General features: G+C 44.0%; 1 protein-coding gene across 2 annotated transcripts; it reads right to left on the reverse strand.

Moving 5' to 3' along the window:
• Positions 1-536: 536 nt before the first annotated feature.
• Positions 537-25,613, reverse strand: sh3d21 (SH3 domain containing 21). Of its 2 annotated transcripts, XM_016997391.2 has the most exons (18): positions 25,331-25,613; positions 22,198-22,355; positions 15,803-15,863; positions 15,481-15,605; positions 13,712-13,802; positions 13,442-13,530; positions 11,874-11,940; positions 11,165-11,274; positions 10,850-10,948; positions 10,072-10,108; positions 8,378-8,455; positions 6,639-6,759; positions 5,215-5,279; positions 4,962-5,062; positions 3,493-3,552; positions 3,228-3,349; positions 2,094-2,157; positions 537-1,620 (listed from the first exon to the last, which is right to left on the reverse strand). In XM_016997391.2, the coding sequence occupies exons 1-18, from the start codon at positions 25,578-25,580 to the stop codon at positions 1,468-1,470; spliced, it is 1,851 nt and encodes a 616-aa protein (XP_016852880.2). In that variant the 5' UTR covers positions 25,581-25,613; the 3' UTR covers positions 537-1,467. The 2 variants fall into 2 exon arrangements, with proteins under 2 accessions (XP_016852880.2, XP_016852881.2); XM_016997392.2 differs by lacking the exons at positions 22,198-22,355; positions 25,331-25,613 and adding an exon at positions 18,751-18,945.
• Between the last annotated feature and the right edge of the window lie 427 nt (positions 25,614-26,040).

Here is a 26,040-nt window from a genome sequence, read left to right on the forward strand (position 1 = left end):
ACCACCTCGGAACCCCATTCGGAACCCAAAATAGATACGATTTTATTACGATTCACGACGATTCCGAGGAATTTACCCATGCCTAATAAATAGCCACCTAGAAAAAAAGTGTTCTCACCATACATCAAGTAACCCACTTTTTTCGTGTCCGGAGCGACTTGAGAAACTGCAAGTCGCTTCTGGTGTGAGTGAATTGGCCATCTGAAAGGACGTTGCCCAGGAGATGCCCAGATGATTTTACCATCCTTGTGGGAGGCTTCTCTCATGTCCCCGTATGGAGCTGGAGCTGACATCGGGAGCTCATGTGCTCTCCCCCAGGTTGGATTCGAACTGGCAACCTTCAGGTCAGCAACCTTCAAGTCATCAGTCCTGCCAACACAATATCACTAAGACATTCAAGTAGAGTCACAGAGGAAAAGACAACCGTATCAAGATGGGATTTCCTGATCTCTGCAGACACCAAAACCTCTCTGTGGTCCTGACCGTTGTACGTTTCCCCATCAGCTGGATTAAATATAAAATAACAGATCTGCATATAAAAATATTGGGTTTTTTATTTTTAAGTTACAAAGCGTCACCTTAAAAAAATGAGTTAAAAGAATGAGTGACTTGGTTGCGAGATTGTAAAAGAGAGAAGTTAGAATGAACTTGCTTCTTGCAAAGAAAGTGGGTCATCGTTCCATAAGGATCCTCCTGTAAGCAGACCTGGAATTGTATTGATTAGATCCACTGAACTAAAACACAACCAAATGCAATGCATTCTATGGACGCACTCAAGTGAGGACTAACAATGGGTCTCTGGCCAAAGGTTTCATATTGGAAGGTGCTGCATGAGTTAAGCTGAGCTTAAGATGGTGATATGTCTCCCCGGCTTCTCATGTTGTTCTGCAAGGATCCTCCTTAAGGAAACCTTGGATTTTGAGATCTAGATAGGATTAATTCGAGTAGACCCACTCCACACATAGGAATATTCAATGCAGTCAGTGGGCTAAATGGGTCTTCCCATTGGAGGTGTTGCAGGAGCTAAGCTGAGCTCCTCACCTGGTCTAGTATGTTCTTCTGCAAGGATCCTTCTTAAGGAAACCTTGGTTTTTTGGGATCTGAATCATCTTGATTAGTGTATCAAGATGGGTAAATTCTATTCATTTCATGGGGCTAACAATGGGTTTCTGTCCAAGAGTTTCCAATGGGGAGGAGCTGCAGAAGCTTAACATGGAGATGTATCTCCCCAGCTTCCTGTGATGGTCTTTTTCCCATCTCAGCCTTAGTCCAGATGCCATGGAGACTTGAGAACGGAGTCCAAAGAGGACTTAGAGGAAGGATCTTTCCATTTGTGGTGCCTGAAGGACCCAAGAAAGCACCATTGGCCTTGGATGTCCATGGATTACATGATCTTCTTGCTGCTCCTCAGATCCAATGAACAATCCAACGTGGTCCAGCAAATGAAGGCATCTTCGCCCAACTGGGTCAGTCCTTGGTGGGAATCATGAATGCATCCAAAGTGAACGGAGAGCCCTGGGGATCCGCCAGATCCAGGTTCAGAGTGGGGCTGAGCTTTTTGGGGTCTGGTCCACCCCGTCTAGGAATGGCCAGCGCTTGCCTCAGGTGCTCAATGTCGACCTGCAAGAAAAGCAAATACAGCAGGTGTATGTCTATGTGTGTACGTGTATGCATGCATATGTATGTACATGTGTGTATGTGGAAAAGAAAAAGGTTTGGATCATTGATGTTTCCATCCCAGGTGACAGTCACATTGACAAAAAACAACAGGAAAAACTCAGCCGCTATCAGGACCTCAAGATCGAACTTGCAGAAACCAGTGCAGGTGGTCCTGGTGTTGATTGGCACATTGGGTGCCGTGCCAAAAGATCTCAGCCGGCATTTGGATCTCAGCCGGCATATCCTCTCGTTCTTCCAACATTGAGACACGGTTTGACTAACAATCAATAGGACACCATGCAAATTCAAGCAATGCAAATGCATTAGCATTAAAAAAAAGATTTTTAAAAATTAAACCTTTAAAACATAAAAAATAACCCAGTGTCAATCACCGCCCCGCAAATGGGCAACAGCCAGCATTCGGCTTCTCTCACCTGCAGAGCTTCCCTCTTGGCCTGTTCACGGCTCATTTCCGCCTTCAACTCTTCAATTTCTTTCCTGCAAGAAGAAGAGGAGAAGGAGAAAGGGCGGTTGCAATATACAGATTGCACATAGGCAACAACTGTGACATCACAGAGGGCCACTTCACCTTTGACAGCCTTTGTGGTCAGACAAGCAGGTCTGTAGCTTCGGGGGGGGGGGTAGTGGTTCACACCCCCGCCCCCGTTGTGACTCAGCTGGAGCCTCAGAGTGACTCTGATGGGGATTATGGGATTCAGGTTCAGAGTGTTCCTGCTGTGGAAGATGAGGAACAGGGAGATTTTCCCATGGCAGGGAATGGTGTTGATGATACTGAAGCTAGCCTGGTGCAAATTGACTCAGAAAAGGAGGACAGCGCCCAGTCTGATAGCATACAGACAGATGCTAACGCTAACGAGTTGTCTGGCCTTGACGAAACAGAATCTTTAGATTGGAATTCAGGTTCGCAGAAGTGTTAGAGTAGCAAACAAGAGGTAGGTCAGAGGCCAAAGAAATGCTTTCATGCTATGCAAGGGGTATTAAAAGAGTGTGCTGAGAGAGAAACCTTTGTCAAAGCAACTTCTCGTTCGAGTCAAGAAGCCAGCCCTTGCTTTCCCGGATTATCTTGCAGCCTTTGTGTGTTCATGTTCATGGGACTTTGTCATGCATTAATGGAACCTTGTTTTATGCCTAATGTTTTCTTGGATTATTCTTTATAGCCTTGTTTTGCCACAATCTTTTGGAACTTTACTTTTGCTTTTTAGGAACAAGTTATTTCCTATTTCCTAATAAACTACAAACGGAGCCCTCGGTGGAGTAGTGGGTTAAAGCCTTGTGACTTGAAGGTTGGGCTGCTAATCTGCAAGTGGTCAGATTCGAATCCCACCCGGGGAGAGCACGGATGAGTTCCCTCTATCAGCTCCAGCTCCATGCGGGGACATGAGAGAAGCCTCCCACAAGGATGGTCAAAACATCAAAACACCCCCCCCCCCCGGATTTTTTTTCTGGCTACGGCCTTACAGACAAGCATGCGTACATACTTTGATTTATATATTTAAATATATTTCTTGGCTCTTGGTTTTGGGGAACAGGGTGTCCCTCCAACTCACCGATGCTGGGTTTGCATCAGGTCCATGAGGCCCCTCAGTGTCCGGAGTTCGGCCTTGAAGTCGTCCACAGATGTCAATGATTCTTCATTTGTGGTTTTTTCAGACATTGGATGGGGAGACTGCTGCAAGAACCATGGAAGCAGGAGACAGATGAGGAGGAGATTTTGGACAAGATGTAGCCCAAAGCCCCTCTAACGGAAAGCCCTGGAGATGCAAATTCACACGGGTTGACCTGTATCAAAAGGCTTCCCAACCTGCATCTCACCTGTTCAGGGTTTTGGGGGTTTTCTGCCGGGTTCGAGGGGTGAACAGGCCCTTTCTCAACCTGCAACCGACAACAAGAGTTACATCAGTTGTAATTGGGACCAGCCAAGTCTTGTCTCCATCCCAATAAGGTAAAGGTAAGGTAAAGGTTTCCCCTGACGTTAAGTCCAGTCGTGACCAACTCTGGGGGTTGGTGCTCATCTCCATTTCTAAGCCAAAGAGCCGGCGTTGTCCATAGACATCTCCAGGTCATGTGGCCGGCACGACCGCATGGAACGAAGTTACCTTCCCGCCGGAGCGGTACCTATTGATCTACTCAGATTTGCATGTTTTTGAACTGCTAGATTGGCAGGAGCTGGGGCTAACAGCAGGCACTCATTCCGCTCCTGGGATTTGAACCTGGGACCTTTTGTTCCGCAAGTTCAGCAGCTTAGCGCTTTAACACACTGTGCCACCAGGGCCCCCCGTCTCCATCCCAGTTTGGGGCTAAATATTGCTTTTGCCACAAAAGAGAAATGCAACTAGGTTTCTACTCAAGGCCTTGAATGCGAGAATACCAATTTGATCAATATACTGGAATCAGGGGGATTTTCCTATATTTTGAGTCACACGCCAACAATTAAGTCAATACATCAACTCCAGATGATGCAGTGGGTTAAAACTCTGAGCTGCTCAACTTGCTGACCACGGTGGTTCAAATCCGGCAAGTGGGGTGAGCTCCCGCTGTTAGCCCCAGCTTCTGCCAACCTAGCAGTTTGAAAACATGCAAATGTGAGTAGATCAATAGGTACCGGTGGGAAGGTAACAGCGCTCCATGCAGTCATGCCGGCCACATGACCTTGGAGGTTTCTACGGACAACGCCGGCTCTTTGGCTTAGAAATGGAGATGAGCACCAACCCCCAGAGTCAGGCACAACTGGGCTTAATATCAGGTATAAATAAAGGTATTAATAAAGGTATTAATATCTTAATACTTTTACCTTTACCTTACTTTGAAAGTAGTTGGATATACTCCAGAAACTTTGTTTTTCTGGCTGCCACAAACAATATTGAATTGGTTGAGATTCTATCAGATATTCATTGAAAAACTAGAGCAAAATGTGCTGCAGGATGTGTTTTTGCAGTTTAATAAATCTTTTCCATGTTTTTATGATACAACCAAAGTATTATGGTAGGAAACAACTTTTATAACCCAAGAACAAAAATCAAGCTATACTGTGTTATTATTGTTTTCTTTACCATCATCATCATCCCACTTTCCTCTCTTAAATAGAGTCTCAAAGCAGCTTCAGGTGTCCCACCTGAACACCAAACAAAGCTATTGATTTCCACAAACTCAGTCCTTTGTTTCTCTGCAAAACTGTCTGTATTCATATATTCCATGACACAGGTATCTCTGGAGGAAGTACAGGATCTGGGATATTTTCTGTCTTGTATGTTTGGGGCAGATGAAGGGCCAGAAGGACTCACCAGCTGGTTGGGTGGCCTCTTGCCGGGCATCTTGGGGCGGTTGGCCGTGGGATGGGTCAGTTTGACCCCAGGAGTCACAACCGCGTCCAAAGTGTCGGTTTCTGCAAAGAGATGGAAAGAAGCAGGTTCCCAAGCAAGAAGGGCTTTCCTTTGTAGGAGAACCAACCCAAGAGCCCTGCAGTGCAGACCAGGACATGTTTGAGCGCAAAGGACGACAGGAAAATGGGAATAAATGCAGCAAGAAGACACTTACCTGTCCCTTTGGCTTTGGCCTTCACCGCAGGGGTGGCAGGGAAGGAAACGGGGCCATTGGAGTACCTGGAACATCGCCAGAGTTTAAATAAAGGGGTGGCAAGGAGCTCCTTTCCCCCCAATAATATTTGTTATTAACTGTAAAAATCTTCCCAACCACACTACCCATCACCCAGACAACATATTTCTTCTGTATCTTTACCCTTGATCACAATTTTCTTAGTTTCTGCACAATATTTACTGTATATACTCAAGTATAAGCCTAGTTTTTCAGCACTTTTTTAGGGCTGAAAAAGCTCCCCTCGGCTTATACTCAAGTGAGGGTCCTGGCTGGCTTATATTCGGGTCGGCTTATACTCAAGTATATAGGTAATCAGAGTTGGACTGTCTTATGTTCTTAAAGTCTTATTATTATCATAAATTACAATTTTATGTAAACATTCAAAAACATTTAACCTATTGATGCCTCAAACAATGTGATTTTATTAGTACAGTAGAGTCTCACTTATCCAAGCTAAACGGGCCGGCAGAACCTTGGATAAGCGAATATCTTGGATAATAAGGAGGGATTAAGGAAAAGCCTATTAAACATCAAATTAGGTTATGATTTTACAAATTAAGCACCAAAACTTCATGTTATACAACAAATTTGACAGAACAAGTAGTTCAATACGCAGTAATGTTATGTTGTAATTACTGTATTTACGAATTTAGCACCAAAATATCACGATATATTGAAAACATCGATGACAAAAATGGCTTGGATAATCCAGAGGCTTGGATAAGTGAGACTCTACTGTATGTATATTTATTTTTATTTTGAAATTTGCCAGTAGCTGCTGCATTTCCCACCCTCATCTTATACTAGAGTCAAAAGATTTTCCCAGTTTTGTGGTAAAATTAGGTGCCTTGGCTTATATTCAGGTTGGCTTATACTTGAGTATATACGGTACATTGGCTTCACCACTTTTATCCATCCCATATCTTTAATTTCTCTTGTTTTATCCTCCTGTGTATCATCCTGAATTAAACATGTGATAATGTCAGATTGAACCTGATCGTAAAGGTAATTATTCCAGTTTTGCATAGCTTATTTTTTCATCTTTCCAACCCCATGCTATCACTGCCTGTCCTGCTAAAATCATGGTTTTAAATCTTTCTTAGGAGCAAATTAAACCTATGAGGTGCTGAACTTGCCGATTGAAGGGTCAGCGGTTCAAATCCAGGGAGTGGGATGAGCTCCCACTGTTAGCCCCAGCTTTTGCCAACCTAGCAGTTCGAATGCGAGTAAATCAATAGGTACTGCTCTGGCGGAAAGGTAACGGCACTCCAAAAAGTCATATATCAAGGAGCTCCAGACGGCACTACCCATCACGCACCGCAAGGAGCTCTCCCTACACCCCATGCATCCCCCTCCAGCCTTACTTTTGGGGTGCTGTGGGGGCCGGCTTGGCCTTGGCCGGAACGGGTGGTGGCGGAGGGGCCGCCTTCTTGGCTGGGAAGGAACTCGTTTTGGGGGTCTCCATCTTCTTCTGCTCCTTGGAGTCTGCAAACCACATTTATTATTATTATTGTTGTGGTTGTTGTTGTTGTTATAGACCTGATATTCTTTTTGATTCAAGTCGCTCCTGACATGAAAAAAAGCTGCAGTTTGACAATGTCTTTGGCTTTGTCTGCCCAAAAGTGCAAACTACAACTCTCAGGATTTCCTAGCATTGAATCCAAGGCAGTTCAAGTGGCATCAAACTGCATTTGATGAACCTTTTGGGACTCTTAGAGGGAACCCAAATGGTGCAAAAGTTACCCTAGACATCCTCAGAAACCACATCCATGCCTCTAAAGTAACTATTCCTGGGTCTCCTTCCATCCCCAAAATAATAATAATAATAATAATAATAATAATAATAATAATAATAATAATAATAATATATTAATAAATATAATATAATAATATAATATAAATATAATAATAATAAATATAATAATAATAATAACCGGTGGTGATCGGCACATTGGGTGCCGTGCCAAAAGATCTCAGCCAGCATTTGGAAACAATAGACATTGACAAAATTACGATCTGCCAACTGCAAAAGGCCACCCTACTGGGATCTGCGCGCATCATCCGAAAATACATCACACAGTCCTAGACGCTTGGGAAGTGCTCAACTTGTGATTTTGTGATACGAAATCCAGCATATCTATCTTGTTTGCTGTGTCATACTACTAATAATAATAATAATAATAATAATAATAATAATAATAATAATAATATTTTTGTATGCTGCCTCCATCTCCCCAGCAGGGAACTCGGGGCGGCTCACACGGGGAACAAGCCCAATGTAATCACATAAAATCATAGAATAACAATTTGGACATCAGACAACACAATTTAAAAACACTTTACACAGGTCATAGTTATTTCCCTCTCTGTAGCAACGTAATTTTGTTCTGCCCAGAGCCACATCTTTGGGGTTTTGCAACCCCACAGCCCCTCCTTCTCCTCCCATATTGTCACTCGTCTTCCAAGAAAGTATGCTCTTCTGGTTTTCGTGCCAACAAAATTCAAATGTGGAGAGCATTAGTGGGAAAAAATAGGGCCGTGTGCCGAGACCCCAAAGGCACCCAATCCATTTTGCTCTTCGAGGCTCAAGACATTCTTGAAGGTCTGCGTTTCCAAAACAGCGTACTACTCTCTAGGAAATTAAGCCACTTACACAAAAGGCTTAGAGCCAGCAGCGGCGAATGGCAGCCTTCCACCAGACAAGCTTTGGCTTGAAAATAAACCCTTTATAAACAAGGAAAACCTGGAAGCTATTTGTTGTTGGGTGCCTTCAGGTTGACTCCAGCCTTCTCCTTGGGTTTGCCAAGTTGGGAAAGGACTAGGACTTGCCCAAAGCAAGGTTCCGTTTTTAGCATCCATTAGACACAAGCCATGCTTCCAGGTGAGTTTTGGGCAATTGCAGCCCCCCAAAAAAGAGCTCTCCCCAATAACCGATCTTGCAAACGCGTTCTGTTTTGCAGAGGCACCCAATCTGCTCCTCTCCGAACTGAAGCAAGCACCCAAACCACAGCAGGAAAAGGAAGGGCACCACTCCGCCGACGAACCAGGCAAGAATTTGGTGAGAAAAGCACCCATAAAGCCTGCAAAATGAAGCCAGACTCACCTTTGAGGAGGTCTCCAAAGGGTCTCATCTCCACCTTGTTGCCTTGGCAGGGCTTTTTGGCTCCTTTGGTTGCTTTGTCTTTGTCAAAACGGAAAAAAAAAAAGAAGGAATGGAAATGTAATTAGGAGATACAATTCTAGTGAGATGTGTAGTTTGCAGATCCCACTAGAATTGTAGGTGAGGTCAATAGGCCTACTCTATTTCAAAATAGCCACATATAAGCTCCGGTTTCCTATAATAATAATAATAATTATTATTGTTGTTGTTGTTGTTGTTGTTGTTGTTGCAGCCCAGGAGCAAGCCATCAGAACAAATGCAATTAAGGCCAAGATTGAAAAATCAGCTGATGACCCAAAATGCAGACTGTGCAAGGAAGCTGACGAAACCATTGAGTATCACAAACAAAACCAAAAGTATTGGAAAATGAGCACGCAAAGATACTGTGGGACTTCCGAATCCAGACTGACAAAGTTCTGGAACACAACACACCAGACATCACAGTTGTGGAAAAGAAAAAGGTTTGGATCATTGATGTTGCCATCCCAGGTGACAGTCGCATTGACGAAAAACCACAGGAAAAACTCAGCCGCTATCAGGACCTCAAGATTGAACTTCAAAGACTCTGGCAGAAACCAGTGCAGGTGGTCCCGGTGGTGATCGGCACATTGGGTGCCGTGCCAAAAGATCTCAGCCGGCATTTGGAAACAATAGACATTGACAAAATCATGATCTGTCAACTGCAAAAGGCCACCCTACTGGGATCTGCACGCATCATCCGAAAATACATCACACAGTCCTAGACACTTGGGAAGTGTTCGACTTCTGATTTTGTGATACAAAATCCAGCATATCCATCTTGTTTGCTGTGTCATAATAAAATAATAATAATAATTTATACTGATAAAGTATTATTATTATTATTATTGATACAATATTGTTGTGTCAATAATAATAATAATAATAATAATAATAATAATAATAATAATAATACTTTATTTATATTCTGTCCTATCTCCCCAAGGAGACTCAGGGCAGATCACAGGACACATACACGGCAAACATTAAGTGCCGTTTGGACAGACAGGACAGGACAGACAGAAAGGAGGTATGTTGTGTCAATGGCCAGCTACGGCGCCTTGGGGGTTGTGCTCGAATCCAGCCACAGGGGGGTGCTGTCGCTCCATCCTCTATGACAAAGAACCATCAGGAATTCCCCACAGTGTGTTAAAGCGCTGAGCTGCTGAACTTGCGGACCAAAAAGTCCCAGGTTCAAATCCTGGGAGCGGAATGAGTGTCCGCTGTTAGCCCCAGCTCCTGCCAACCTAGCAGTTCAAAAACATGCAAATGTGAGTAGATTAATAGATGGGAAGGTAATGGCGCTCCTTGCAGTCATGCCAGCCACATGACCTGGAGGTGTCTACGGACAACGCTAGCTCTTTGGCTTAGAAATGGAGATGAGCACCAACCCACCGAGTCGGTCATGACTGGACTTAATGTCAGGGGAAACCTTTACCTTTACCTTTGGTCACCAAGCATTTTCTGGTCTTTTTCTTTTATGGCGTCGAAAAATACCCAGTGATTTATCAGCTATGCTAAAAAAAAATGGGTCAATGTGGCCCCCGAAAGCATTCCAGAAGGAAAAGCAGCATTGGTTGCCCCTCTCTTTCACAAAGAATTGAGGTTTCGTTACTTACCGGCCTCCTTCTTTCGCGTTGGCACTTTACTTTTGATCTGCAAAGAGACGAGACGTTGAGGGAAGGAAGGAAGAAGGCTGCTGAGTCACTCCGGGTTGGATTGCACCCGCTCTCACACAAAGAGAGGTGCAATAGCTATTGCAAGAAAGGCACACGAGAATAACTGTGTCGTGAAAGGATGCATGTCGAAAAAGCATGTCACTAAGATGGGGCCGGGCTGTGGTGCAGGCTGGTAAACAGCTGCTGCAATAAATCACTCTGACCATGAAGTCATGAGTTCGAGGCCAGCCCGTGGCGGGGTGAGTACCCGTCAATTAAAAATAAAATATACCCCCTGCTCGTTGCTGACCTAGCAACTCGAAAGATAGTTGCATCTATCAAGTAGGAAATAAGGTACCACTTATAAAAGTAGGGAGGCAAGTTTAACTAATTTACAACGTTGGAATGAGGAAGTGCCATCAGAGTGGATGATGAAGCAGCTGCTCCCCCCTGTTGCCAGAATCGAACATCCCCTCAGGAGAAGGTTAAATTGCCTCTGCGTCTGTCTGTCTGTTGTCTCTGTCTCGGTTCGATGTGTTTATGGGCATTGAATGTTTGCCCTATATGTACATAATGTGATCCGCCCTGAGAAGGGCGGAATATAAATACTGTAAATAAATAAATAAATAAATTTGGGGCTCCCCAATCCTGCAATGCCTCCAAAACCAGGACCCATCCGCACCCCATTTGTTTCTGGAAGGAAGCAGGATGGTTGTCTATTTATCTGTGTCCTTCTCACCCCAGGATCCAGGTTGGTCAGCGGCATGACAAAGTTGTCCGGGAAGAGGCCCTTCTTGCCCCGGCTCTCTCCTTCCCACCAACCCAAATCCACGGTTTCCTGCAAAAGCAAAGGGAGAAGATGCTCCAAAAGACAGAAAGAGGCAGCAGGAATCCCATCGGAACTGGAAGAGAGTTCCAAGGGACACACTTTCGAACCATGCGCTGGACAATTTGTGGTCCCTGCAGTTGTGTCCCTTCTGGATGGGACTTTTTATGGGGCTCCATCAAAAGCTATGGCCTCCCCAAACCTGTCCTCCTCCCCCAAGAAGCCCACCTTGTTCAGCAAGAGAATCAGGTCCCCTTTGCGGAGGAGCAGCTCGTCTTCGTGCTCCGGTTCAAAGTCAAACATGGCCCGACAGTAGCGGGGCGTATCGTTGCTTGAGGCTGCAAGGGAAAGCACAAGGCGGGTCAGGGGCACATGCAAAAACACGTGCCATATTGACTTAAATCTAATACCTTTTGGAGCTAAATGTCCTCACCAAAATGAGGGCGCGCATTAGATTTGCATCATGCCGAGCCAAACCCAAAGGTGAAACTTCTTTTGGAGCTCCTCCTTGAGGGATGCCATCTCTAATTTAATGGCCATGGCTCCATGCTATTTGATCCTGGGATTTGTAGTTTGTTTGTTAGAAGGAATTATAAGCTTGCAGCCATTGTAATGCACACCATTTTTGGCCAAATGACAAAGAGAGCACTTTTGGTTTCAAAGTTTTGGAAATAGAGGTGCGCCTTAGATTTGATGGTGCAGGAGACTCGAGTCAATATGGTATCTGGCCACTTCATGGAAGGGAAGAGCATCATGGAGACCAAGGCAGCCCATAAGAACCTCCTACTTGGGAAGTTCTTTTTGGGAAGAAATTGGAGGCAGAAGTGTGCTGAGCCCATATTTGGTATCTATATCATGCGCTACACTCTGCTCCAAAATAGATAGTAGATACCGCCATTCCCATATGCTCCGTTATGTGATCATTGGGGTCACTCACGTGGTTCCTGCGGGGTCCGGACTTTGGGGGTCTCTGGTTCTGGAGGAGAAGTTACTGGTTTCTCTATCTGAAGGAAAACAAGGAAGGGTGTTTAATAATAATATAATTATATTGTATAATATAATGTATAATAATAATATAATGTATAATAATAATAATAATAATAGGCCAAGATCGAAAAATTAGCTGATGACCCAAAATGCAGACTGTGCAAGGAAGCTGACGAAACCATTGATCATATCCTCAGCTGCTGTAAGAAAATTGCACAGACAGACTACAAACAGAGGCACAACTGTGTGGCCCAAATGATCCATTGGAACTTATGCCTCAAGTACCACCTGCCAGCAGCAAAGAACTGGTGGGATCACAAACCAGCAAAGATTGTGGAAAATGAACACGCAAAGATACTGTGGGACTTCCGAATCCAGACTGACAAAGTTCTGGAACACAATACACCAGACATCACAGTTGTGGAAAAGAACAAGGTTTGGATCATTGATGTTGCCATCCCAAGTGACAGTCGCATTGACGAAAAAACAACAGGAAAAACTCAGCCGCTATCAGGACCTCAAGATTGAACTTCAAAGACTCTGGCAGAAACCAGTGCAGGTGGTCCCGGTGGTGATGGGCACACTGGGTGCCGTGCCAAAAGATCTCAGCTGGCATTTGGAAACAATAGACATTGACAAAATTACGATCTGTCAACTGCAAAAGGCCACCTTGCTGGGATCTGCACGCATCATCCGAAAATACATCACACAGTCCTAGACACTTGGGAAGTGTTCGACTTGTGATTTTGTGATACGAAATCCAGCATATCTATCTTGTTTGCTGTGTCATAATAAAATAATAATAATAATAATAATAATAATAATAATAATAATAATAATAATAATAATAATAATAATAATAATAATATGTTGTTTTGTTGTTGTTGTTTGGAATAATAATAATAATAATTAGTAGTAGTAGTAGTAGTAGTAGTAGTAGTAGTAGTAGTAGTAGCAGTATCTCCCTGCCCTGGAGACTAGGACACGGAACAATGGCTTCAAACTTCAGGAAGGAAGATTCCCCCTGAACATTAGGAAGAACTTCCTCACTGTGAGAGCTGTTCAACAATGAACTCTCTGCTGCGGAGTGTGATGGAGACTCCTTCTTTGGAGGCTTTTAAGCAGAGGCTGGATGGCCATCTGTTGGGGGTGATTTTCCTGCTTCTTAGCAGGGGATTGGACTGGATGGCCCATGAGGTCTCCTCCAACTCTATAATTCTATAATTATTCTAGTAGTAGTAGTAGTAATAATAATAGTAATAATAGCAGCTCTTACAAATTCCAGAACCTGAATTGGAACCACTGCACTCCTAAATCCGATTCTTAAAAAATAGATTCCACATTTTGGAACGGCTAAAACCCATTTCGGATTCACTACCACACTGACTCCTCTTTCCCCAAAATAACATCTAGAGGCAGTACTTTGAAAATTAATTTCTGGACTGGAATCAATGCCTCACTGAGCTCTCTCCAAAACAGATCTGGGATGGCTCAGACTAAAACCCAGAATGGACTCACCTTCTCGGACTCATCGTGGACAAAGGTTTCGTTGGTCATTTTGGGCCGCTGTTTGGCTGCACCTCCTTTGGGCTCCAGAAAAGGGGTGTCTGCCAGAAACAGGGGGAAGAGCATGGTTAGCCCCCCACGGCTCCAGCCCACAAGTGGCAACTGCAAACGCTTGGGTCTCAGAAGCCCCAGAGTTATGGAAACCCTGCAGACCCCCCTTTTTGCTCCAGGTTTGTTTGCAAAGCGTCCCTCGAAAGCCTCCCCTGGATTTGAACTCAGCACCTAGTGATGGGTCGCTCAGCTCTTGCACGAAGTTGGAGGGAAAAACTCCCAGTTGTCCTCGCTTCTTCCCCAGCCACCAGCCATCTTCAATCTGAGAAGGAGAACGGGAAGAAAACATAGGATTATTGGCCAAGTTTTTTCCCCATTTTTTTTTTAACGTTTTGTAACCACAGGAGCCCCGGTGGCAAAGTGCATTAAAGTACTGAGCTGCAGACCAAAAGGTCCCAGATTCAAACCCCGGGAACGGTGGGAGCGGCCACTATTAGCTCCAGCTCCTGGCAACCTAGCAGTTCGAAAACATGCCAATGTGAGTAGATCAATAGGTCCGACGGGAAGGTAATGGCACTCCATGCAGTCATTCCGGCCACATGACCTTGGAGATGTCTACAGACAACACCGGCTCTTCGGCTTAGAAATGGAGATGAGCACCAACCCCCAGAGTCGGTCACGACTGGACTTAATGTCAGGGGAAACCTTTACCTTTACCTTAACCACATTACAAACATGTTACATTAGATAGAAAGCAATAATATCCTATTTCTTTGTGCAAACTTTCAACTTGAACTTCATTCCTATTGTGTTGTTGAAGGCTTTCATGGCCATGTTCCAGAAGTATTCTCTCCTGACGTTTCGCCCACATCTATGGCAGGCATCCTCAGAGGTTGTGAGGTATGGATAAACTAAGTAAGGAAAGGAAAGAATATATATCTGTGTAGAGTCCAAGGTGTGGCAAGAGTCCTTTGTCACTGGGAGCCAGCATTAATGTTTCAGTTAATCACCCTAATTAGCATTGGAAATGTTTTGTCCCTTGCCTGGGGCCATCCTTTGTTCAGTCAAGCCCTCAGAATGTTGGTTCCCATCTATTGTTTTGATTTTGGAGTTTTGTAATACTGGTAGCCAGATTTTGTTCATTTTCATGATTTCTTCCTTTCTGTTGAAGTTGTCCACATGCTTGTGGATTTCAATGGCTTCTCTGTGTAGTCTGACATGATAGTTGTTAGAATGGTCCAGCATTTTTGTGTTCTCAAATAATATCCTGTGACCAGGCTGGTTCATCAAATGCTCTGCTATGGCTGATTTCTCTGGTTGAATTAGTCTGCAGTGCCTTTCATGTTCTTTGACTCTTGTTTGGGCGCTGCGTTTGGTGGTCCCTATGTAGACTTGTCCACAGCTGCATGGTATCCGGTAGACTCCTACTGTTTTCACTGACTGGAGTTGTTTCTGCCCTTTGACTTCTAAAACCAAAGTGTCTCTTCCTATAGACAAAATGGACCACGTCCTTCTAGTCCTGGGTTGCAGAGCTTTGCATTTCAATAAGATCGTCTCGTACTACGTTTCTCCTCCCTCTCAGTCGCAATGCTGCTTAGAAACATTTCAGCTGGACAGAGGAAGAGGAGAAAAAAGCCGACTGGGAGCACAAAAAGACTGGTAAAGGATATGAGATGTGTATTTCTTAATCATCTAAATTTATTTTTCATTGAAAATGTCTTTTGGGCTGTGTGACCATGTTCCAGAAGTATTCTCTCCTGACGTTTCACCCACATCTATGGCAGGCATCCTCAGATCCATAGATGTGGGTGAAACGTCAGGAGAGAATACTTCTGGAACATGGTCACACAGCCCAAAAGACATACAACAACCCGGTGATCCCAGCCATGAAAGCCTTCGACAACACTTTAATTGAAAAGTCAGTGGGATCCCATAGTTAAATTCTATCTGGTTCCCCAAGTATTCCTTCGAAGTTTGGATTAACACACAGAGCGGCTCACCTCCTCCAGGATTTGCACCAGGTCCCCAGTGCTAAGCTCCAGCTCGTCTTCCTTCGTCGGGACATAAGGGAAAACGACCCGGCACCAGCGCTGCTTTGCCGTGGCTTTCTTTTTTGCAGCATTGGCTGCAAGGAAAACAAAAGCAGAGGAGACCATGAAATAGATGGCACTTTAGAAGAGATGCTCCTTCCCAAATGGATGCAAGACTTCATCCGCTCTACAATGTGGATGCGATTCTTCTGAACTCCCCAACTTGGGCGCACATGTTGTTTTCCTTCCTGCCTGATGCACCACGGGCTCACTTTGGTGGCCCGGCACTCACCACTGCGGAGCGATCGTGGGAATCTCTGGGTGCCATCTGACCGGAGGCTGGCTGGGATTTCCTGGAGCCAAAGCACAAGAGAGAAAGACAAAATAGGAAAGTTTGTGGACGGAAGTATTATTATTGTTGTTGTTGTTGAGATGTAAAGCTTTTATCCAGGGGTCCCCAAACTAAGTCCCGGGGACCAGATGCGGCCCATCAAAGCCATTTATCCGGCCCCCACGGCACAAGGGCAGAAGGGGGTTGGGCTAAATGACCCAAGAGGTCTCTTCTTCTCTTACAACCATTATTATTATTATTATTATTATTATTATTATTATTATTATTATTTTATGACACAGCAAACTAGATAGATATGCTGGATTTCATATCACAAAATCACAAGTCGAACACTTCCCAAGTGTCTAGGACTGTGTGATGTATTTTCGGATGATGCGTGCAGATCCCAGTAGGGTGGCCTTTTGCAGTTGGCAGATCATAATTTTGTCTATTATTATTATTATTATTATTATTATTATTATTTGAAACACAACAAGATGAGTCCACAGCAGACACTCTGCTGGCTGTTGAATTGGATCACAAGTCGGACACTTCCCAAGTGTCTAGGACTGTGATGTATCGGCGAATAATGCACGCAGATCCCAGTAAGGTGGCCTTCTGCAGCTGGCAGGTGGGGATTTTGTCAGCGCCAATTGTGTTTAAGCGCAGGCCAAGGCCTTTAGGCACTGCACCCAGTGTGTCGATCACCACTGGGACCACCTTGACTGGCTTGTGCCAGAGTCTTTGTAATTCGATCTTTAAATCCTCATATCGTGTCAGCTTTTCCAGTTGTTTCTCCTCAATCCTGTTGTCACCTGGGATTGCAACATCGACAATCCATACTTTGTCTTTTAAAACGATTGTGAGGTCAGGAGTATTGTGTTCCAAAACCCTGTATTATTATTATTATTATTATTATTATTATTATTATTATTAACATTGAGGCTGGGTGGCCATCTGTCAGGGATGCTTTGCTTGTGCTTTTGGTGCACAGAGGCAGAAGGGGGTTGGACTAAATGGCCCAAGGGGTCTCTTTCAAACCTCTTTATTATTATTATTATTATTATTATTATTATTATTATTATTATTATTATTATTAACATTGAGGCTGGGTGGCCATCTGTCAGGGATGCTTTGCTTGTGCTTTTGGTGCACAGAGGCAGAAGGGGATTGGACTCAATGGCCCAAAGGGTCTCTGCCAACCCTCTTTTTGTTGTTGTTGTTGTTGTTGTTATTGCTCGGTGGCCAACCATAGTCTGGCCCTCCAACAGTCCGAAGGATTGTGAACTGACCCCGTTTAAAAAGTTTGGGGACCCCTGCTTTTATCTCATGACTGAGAAAGGAACTGGTCCAGAAGGCAAGGTGACCCAATGCCAGGGTCAACAGCATACAAACCCTTATCCCAGTGGTTCTCAACCTGTAAGTCCCCAAGTGTTTTGGCCTACAACTCCCAGAAATCCCAGCCAGTTTACCAGCTGTTAGGATTTCTGGGAGCTGAAGGCCAAAACATCTGGGGAACCACAGGTTGAGAATCACTGACTTAACCCATGCAAACACAAAAGCACATTCCTGTTTTTTTTTTTAAAAAAAAAAACCATGAAAGAGAGAATTTCAGTAGGTGCAGATTCGAATTCAGGGCTGAGAAGAAAGACATATCTTCGAGTCCTTTGAGTTTCCGGTTCCAGACAGAACAGACCACCTCAGAATGTGTCCACATGGTGCAACTATAGCACTTTCGTTCCCCTTTAATGAACATTTCACTTCCTTTGGAACGCTGACATGTATCTATTTATTTATTATTTAATTTATTTATTTATTTACAGCATTTATATTCCGCCCTTCTCACCCCGAAGGGGAATCAGATATTTCATATATAATCACATATAGGCAAACATTAAATGCCTTTTAAAATAGAACAAAGACAAGACAAACACAGGCTCTGAGCGGGCCTCGAACTCATGACCTCCTGGTCAGAGTGATTCATTGCAGCTGATTGCAGCTGGCTTGCTCTCCAGCCTGCGCCACAGCCCAGGCCTATTACAACATTTAACCATATTTTCTTTTATTGTGTTGTTTAATGTGCTATGATTTGTTGTTCTATTATATTTTGTTATATTGTATTGTTCTGGGCATGGCCCCATGTAAGCCGCCCCGAGTCCCCGTTGGGGAGATGGTGGCGGGGTATAAATAAAGTTTATTATTATTATTATTATTATTATTATTATTATTATTATTATTACTATTATTATTATTTATCTGCCCTTCTCACCCGAGAGGGGACTCAGGGTGGCTTACAATAAACACACATATAAAAATTATACAATACACTATAAATCAGATTAAAATTATTAACTTACATCAACATTCATAAAAACATTCTAAAATACAAATGGGTGTGTTCCAAGTTCAAAAGACTGGATCTGTCAATTGAGTTCTGGCGTACATAATAATAATTAGCGCTTCTCATTTGCACTTCTCAGGTTTGTAGTTTCCAGAGAGACTATTCAGCCAGGGAGATATAATTCAAGAGAAACAGCTACAGAAATCTAAGTATCCCTCCCTACGTTCCCAGGATGCCGTACAATAAAGCCATGGTGGTTAAAGTGGTATCAAACTGTTATAACTATGGACTGAGGATGCAGTTCTGTTAAGGCATGCTGACACCAAGAGTTCCAAGTTAGAGCAGACTTGCAATATAGTCAATGGCAAGAGATATTGGAAATTGCAGTGCAGCAATGTCATATTTCGGCTCCTGCGCCTTTAAGTCTCTGGATGCAAAACAGAATTGGCAGAGAGACCTAAAAGTCCTTGCAATTGGGAAAGTCCTCAAAGGTCATCTAGTCCAACCCAGTGCCAATGCATTCCGACTGCAGAGAGTAAAGCGTAAGATTTGGTCTGCTCTGCCTTACCTTGAGGAGTGGGCAACAGTTTGGAAAAACAGCCATTTCTGGAGAGCTGAGAAAAGGAGAGGTCGGCCCCAATATACAGGTGCTAGAGGACAGGTGTGGCTTCCAAGGGAGAAACGCCCCTTTCAAAGAATCATGGGGAATGTAATTCAATGGGCCAGCAATCTCTCTTCCAAACCAGGGTTCCCAGAATTCAAGTTTAATGCACAAGACTTTGAGAAATAGTCAAAGAGGCTTTTGGAGAAGCTACAACTCTGGGATTTGCACTCACCTTTAGAAGCTGAGTTCTTTAAAGTGGGGATTACTCAACCTTCCAGATGTGGATTGACTACAACTCCTATCAGCCCTCAAGCTAGTATAAATTACCATTTAAAAAGACAGTCACACTTATGGCAAAAGGGCTTCTTAAACATTACGATGTACCCATTTTTGACTTTTAATTGTGTCTATAAGTTGTGTATGTTTTTAATAATAATAATAATAATAATAATAATAATAATAATAATAATAATAATAATAATAATAAATATGATGACCATTCATCATTCACTACACCCCCGCAGTGATGTTGACCGGCTATATCTGCCTAGAAGATCAGGGGGCAGAGGACTCTTACAAGTAAAACAAGCAGTCAAAGAAGAAGAACATGCCCTGGCAGAATATGTGAAGCAAAGTGAAGAGCCTGCTTTGATTGAAGTCAAAAATCAGAAACTCCTCAAAGCACAGCAGACAAAAAAACCAGTACAAGAAAGCCAGACTACAAACTAGAGCTGACAGCTGGCACAACGAAACATTGCATGGAAAGTCCCTTGACAAAATTGAAGGAAAAGCTGATAAGGAGAAGACCTGGCTCTGGCTCACGAATGGGACCCTGAAGAAGGAGACAGAAGGCCTGATCCTTGCAGCCCAGGAGCAAGCCATCAGAACAAAGGCAATTCAGGCCAAGATCGAAAAATCAGCTGATGACCCAAAATGCAGACTGTGCAAGGAAACCGACGAAACCATTGATCATATCCTCAGCTGCTATAAGAAAATCGCACAGACAGACTACAAACAGAGGCACAACTATGTGGCCCAAATGATTCATTGGAACTTATGCCTCAAGTACCACCTGCCAGCAGCAAAGAACTGGTGGGATCACAAACCTGCAAAAGTATTGGAAAATGAGCACGCAAAGATACTGTGGGACTTCTGAATCCAGACTGACAAAGTTCTGGAACACGACACACCAGACATCACAGTTGTGGAGAAGAAAAAGATTTGGATCATTGATGCCGCCATCCCAGGTGACAGTTGCATTGACGAAAAACAACAGGAAAACTCAGCCGCTATCAGGACCCCAAGATTGAACTTCAAAGACTCTGGCTGAAACCAGTACAGGTGGTCCCGGTGGTGATTGGCACATTGGGTGCCGTTCCAAAAGATCTCAGCCGGCATTTGGAAACAATAGACATTGACAAAATCACGATCTGCCAACTGCAAAAGGCCACCCTACTGGGATCTGCACGCATCATCCGAAAATACATCACACAGTCCTAAACCCTTGGGAAGTGTTCGACTTGTGCTTTTGTGATACAAAATCAAGCATGTCTATCTTGTTTGCTGTGTCATAATAATAATAATAATAATAATAATAATAATAATAATACTTTATTTATATACCGCCCTATCTCCCGAATGGGACTCATGGCGATTTCCAATCATAAAACAACACATACGTTACTTTACAGCGTAATAACACATTATTAAACAAAGTAAAACTATACAATTAAATAGCAATAAATAACACTTACACAACCTGATCAAGGGGATGGGAACCATAAACTTAGTGTTCATGTGGCCCGCCCTTGGTTTTATTGTTCTACTGTTCTTTTGATTTTGTTTTCTGTAGTGTATATTTTCTTTTATTATATTGTTTAATGCGTTATGATTTGTTGTTTTATTTATATTTTGTTATATTGTATTGTTCTGGGCATGGCCCCATGTAAGCCGCCCCGAGTCCCCGTTGGGGAGATGGTGGCGGGGTATAAATAAAGATTATTATTATTATTATTATTATTATTATTATTATTATTATTATTATTATTATTATAAACCCAATATATTAAATAAATCATTTCAGACTAGATAAGTCTTGTGCAGTATATTCAGGATCTGTTTTTACCTGGATCTGTTTGAATTCTTATGAGTTGCCAGACTGGGAACAGGGAGAGACAGTTGGATTTTATTTCTAACAGAGAGGGAGATTGGGCAATGTTTTTGGTCTGCAGTTCCCATCCACTAATGGAGCAGAATATTGGGAATCGCAGTCCAGAAAGAACTTGAAGGCTGCACCATCTGGGACCCTGATCAAATGAAGAAACCTTCACGGATGGGGGAGACCAGATGGTTTTCTTTCAAAGAAGCGTGGCTCCAGGTGAGAGGCAGGCAACAATGAGCAGGTGTGCCCTACACACCTGGGCCACCTCTCACCCATTTCGGGCCCAGTCCTCTGCCAGTGTGTGCCATCTAAACAAATTAGCCTTTGCAATAAAAATCAGCTCAAGGGATGATTTGCATTAGTCGGCTGTGGACACGGTCAGAAGGCAAATATCCAGGGCAGAGATGGAATTGTTGTTCTATGTACAGTATTTATATCCTGCATCTCTCTCTAAATGAGACTCAAAGTGGCTCAGTGGTGGAAGGGACGGCCCTTTGCTTAGAGATACTCCTTTCTATCCAGATTCTGGCTCTGAGCTTGGGTTAAGTGGGCTCACATCACACACCCTTGTTTGCACAATAGGTCACGGAAAGGGACACTCAATGGGTCCAATTTCTGACCCCAAATGGAGTACTAGGGAGGGAGGGAGGGAGGGAGGAAGGAAGGAAGGAAGGAAGGAAGGAAGGAGGGAGGGAGGGAGGAAGAAGCGAGGGAAGGAAGGAAGGAAGGAAGGAAGGAAGGAAGGAAGGAAGGAAGGAAGGAAGGAAGGAAGGAAGGAAGGCCAGTTAGCTGGGGAAGAAAGGAATGTTGGCTGGAGGGAAGGAATTGTTGTTGTTGTTGTTGTTGTTGTTGTTGTTATTATTATTATTATTTATATCCCACATTTTCTCTCCACAAGCAGCTGGAAGGAGGCAATCAGCCTTTTGGGATGTGGAAGGAAAAAAGGAAAAGAAAGAAAGACACCACCAGCCAACACAAATCTGGTCTCCCTTGCAGCCTCATCACACCAGAGCGTGGATCCACTTAAAATCTGGTTTCTGCCTTCTGCAGAATTCTGGTGTTTGTAGTTTAGTGAGGTCCAGGACCTCCCCTAAACTACAAGCCCCAGAATTCTCCAGGAGGCAGCAACTGGATTTAAGGGGGATCCACACTAGTGTGACAAAGTCTTGGTTTCTGAATGCAGAGATGGATTCCAACTCCCATTGCTCTGCCTTTGTTGCGTGAAGGCCTGGTTGCCTGTCAGCACTCACCTGCACAAACTGCTGGGGGAAGAGGCCCACCTGGCCGCCCAGTTCGCCCTGCAGCCAGCCCTCCTCTGGCCCTGGGTGGACCTTGCGGATGATCTCTCCGGCTGTGATCTTCAGCTCATCGCCCAGCTGGCCCTCAAAGTCTGCTAGGACCAAAACCTCTGGGAAAGGAAGGGACAGCAAGAGGGTCAGCCTCCCTAGGAGCACCCTCCATAAGACAGCGATACCAATGCTTGTGTTCCCCTAAAAATATCCGATGCCTAGGCAAACTCCAAAAGGCCATCATTGCTAGAGTTGCTAGTATTAGGCTGCATTGGATTTCACTGAAGGGCAGCTGCTGGTCATCAGAAGGGTTCCCAAAAATGTGGACACAATTCAATAAACTCCTAGAGTTGAAAGAGACCCCCATCCAATTCCCTCCCATGGAGGAAGACACCACAAAACCCTCCCAACAGATGGCCATCCAGACTCTGCTTAAAACCCTCCAGAGAAGGAAGAAGTCTGCAACGGACTCCAAGGCAACTGATTCCACTTCTGATCAGGAATCTTTTTTTCGCCTTGCCATTTGAACTCATTCCTCCCATTGTGCCCTGCTCTCTGAAAACAAGCTGCCCCCCATCTCCTCCTAAATGGGACATCCTTTGTAATAATTAAACCTGGCTATCATGAGTTTGTGTCCTGGTTAGCACACGTATGTTTACAATGCAATCAATACTAAACAAAAACTGAAATACTAAACAAAGCAGACTGAAAGCCAAAACCAAGGTCACCACAACATCTGTTATAGAACTCCAATATGCTGATCACAACGTAGTCTGTGCGCATTCAGAAGAAGACCTACAAGCCATTCTAAACACCTTCGCAGAAGCATACGAGAAGCTCGGCCTCTCATTGAACATTGAGAAAACCAAAGTGCTCTTCCAACAGGCACCAGCGAATCCCTCTGCAATGCCAGGAATACAGCTTAATGGTGTCACATTAGAAAATGTTGATCATTTCTGCTACCTTGGCAGCCACCTCTCCACAAAAGTCAACATTGACACCGAAATACAACACCGCCTGAGCTCTGCGAGTGCAGCTTTTTTCCGAATGAAGCAGAGAGTGTTTGATGATCGGACCATCCGTAGAGATACTAAGGTGCTTGTTTATAAAGCCATTGTCCTCCCAACCCTGCTCTACGCCTGCGAAACGTGGATGGTCTACAGACGTCACACTCAACTCCTGGAGCGTTTCCATCAGCGTTGCTTCAGAAAAATCCTGCAAATCTCTTGGGAAGATAAGCGGACAATTGTCAGCATGCTGGAAGAAGCAAAGACCACCAGCATTGAAGCAATGCTCCTACGCCATCAACTCCGCTGGACTGGACACGTTGTCTGAATGCCCGATCACCGTCTCCCAAAGCAGTTGCTCTACTCTGAACTCAAGAACGGGAAACGTAATGGTTGTTGTATGTCTTTTGGTCTGTGTGGCCATGTTCCAGAAGTATTCTCTCCTGACGTTTTGCCCACATCTATGGCAGGCATCCTCAGAGGTTGTGAGGCATGGATAAACTAGGCAAAGAAGGTAAATATATATCTGTGGAGAGTCCAGGGTGTGACAAGAGTCCTTTGTCAGTTAGAAGTCAGCGCTAATGTTTCAGTTAATCACACTAATTAGTGTTGGAAAAGTTTGTCTCTTGCCTGGAGGGCATCCTTTGTTCAGAGTCATTAGCCATCCTTGGGGCTCCTCTGCCCTCAGAGTGTTGCTTCCCATCTACTGTTCTGATTTTTGAGTTTTTTATATATTTAGATACTAGCTGTGCCTGCTGTGGCAAAGTGGTGGTGGTATTGGTTAAAAATTGTTGTGTAATTTTTATTTGACGTTATTTGATTTTTTATTAATTTTATTGTAAGTTATCTTTTTATTTATTATATTTTATTATTGTCTTGTATTATTTTTTAGTTATTTTCTGTTATTATATTATTATATTGTATTAATTTTTAGTGTTTTTTATTATTTTTATTGGGTTGCTAGGAGACCAAGTTGGAGGAGCTTAGCCTTCGAACTGGCAGCAATTGGATAAAAACAATTATTCCTCTCTCTCTCTAATTAGGACTTTATTTTTCTTTTCTTTTTGTTGTATCAACCTAGAGGCGTGAATGATGGGTTGTGTTGTCAAATTTCGAGGTTGGGGGTCCTGTAGTTTTGTTGTTTTGTGGATCGCCGTGATGCCATCACTCTTATATATATATAGATATTTACATTCCTTGCCTAGTTTATCCATACCTCACAACCTCTGAGGATGCCTGCCATAGATGTGGGCGAAACATCAGGAGAGAATACTTCTGGAACATGGCCACACAGCCCGAAAGACATACAACAACCCTGTGATCCCAGCCATGAACGACTTCGACAACATGGGAAACGTAATGTTGGTGGGAAGGAAAAGAGATGTAAAGATGGGCTTAAAGCCAACCTTAAAAACTGTGGCAACTCCTGGAACGATTCCACCAGCGTTGCCTCCGAAAAATCCTGCAAATCCCTTGGGAAGACAGGCGGACAAATGTCAGCATGCTTGATGAAGAAGCAATGACAACCAGCATTGAAGTGATGCTCCTACGCCATCAATTCCCCGCTGGACTTGCCATGTTGTCCGAATGCCCGATGACCATCTCACAAAACAGTTACTCTACTCTGAACTCAAGAATAGAAAACGTAAAAGAGATTTAAATACGGGCTTAAAGCTAACCTTAAAAACTGTGGCATAGACACTGAGAACTGGGAAGCTCTGGCCCTTGAGTGCTCTAATTGGAGGTCAGCTGTAACCAGCAGTGCTGCGGAGTTCGAAGAGGCACGAATGGAGGGCTTAAGGGAGAAATGTGCCAAGAGGAAGGAGCATCAAGCCAATCCTGACCGAGACCGCCTTCCACCTGGAAACCGATATCCTCACTGCAGGAGAACATGCAGATCAAGAATAGATCTCTTCAGCCATCTAGGGATCCATCCCCAAGATAACGGAAATGGAGGACCATCATCCTCGAACTACAAGGGATCACTTAAGTATGAAACAAAGGCAGTGCAAGCCAGAGATCATGCCCAACTTAACCGCCTGCATCCTTTCTGGTCCAGGGCTGCTCAAGTGGACCCCCCAACGTACCCATTTTGCCTCCTTCTTCAGCAGGGATCCCGCTCACTGGCCGCTCGCTCTCCTGGGCAAAGTGAGAGGCTGTGAGAGAAGAGGGAAGAGGAAGGGCTCTTCGGACACGCCTGGCCCACAAGGCAGGGAGGGACGGGCCCAAACAGGTGAGGCAGGTTCCCCAGAAGGAAGGAAAGAGAAAGAAAGGAAGGGAGGGCATCTCCGCTCTCCTGTTGCTCAGAGGACTTGATGCCTCCAAATAGACTAGCATGAATGACCCTAGAAGGGCATCCTGTTATGGGAATTCCTCCAAAATAGAAGAATATTTAAAAGTACAAAACAATACTTTTCAGTTCACAGCAAGCAAAGGCACTATAGTGTGGCTGCAAAGAATTCTTGAGTTTAAGGAAGCGAGATCCAGAGTTCAATTGTAAACATTTCAAAAAGGCTTGTTAAAGCATCACTACATTTCCTGATAGAAAAGGATTGGGTCTAGTCTAATCTTTCAAGGGCCTTGAGTCTACACTGCCATATAATCCAGTTAAAATCAGATAATCTGTATCTTATAGGCAGTGTGGAAGAGGCCTAAGTGAGGCCTAACTCTGCCTGTCCCCTGGGCTGAGTGGGTTGCTAGGAGACCAAGTGGGTGGAGCTTAGCCTTCTAACTGGCAGCAATGGATAAAAACAATTATTCCTCTCCCTCTAATTAGGACATTATTTTTCTTTTCTTT

The sequence above is a fragment of the Anolis carolinensis genome, unplaced genomic scaffold, assembly GCF_035594765.1.
Source record: "Anolis carolinensis isolate JA03-04 unplaced genomic scaffold, rAnoCar3.1.pri scaffold_10, whole genome shotgun sequence".
Taxonomy (NCBI): Eukaryota; Metazoa; Chordata; class Lepidosauria; order Squamata; family Dactyloidae; genus Anolis; species Anolis carolinensis.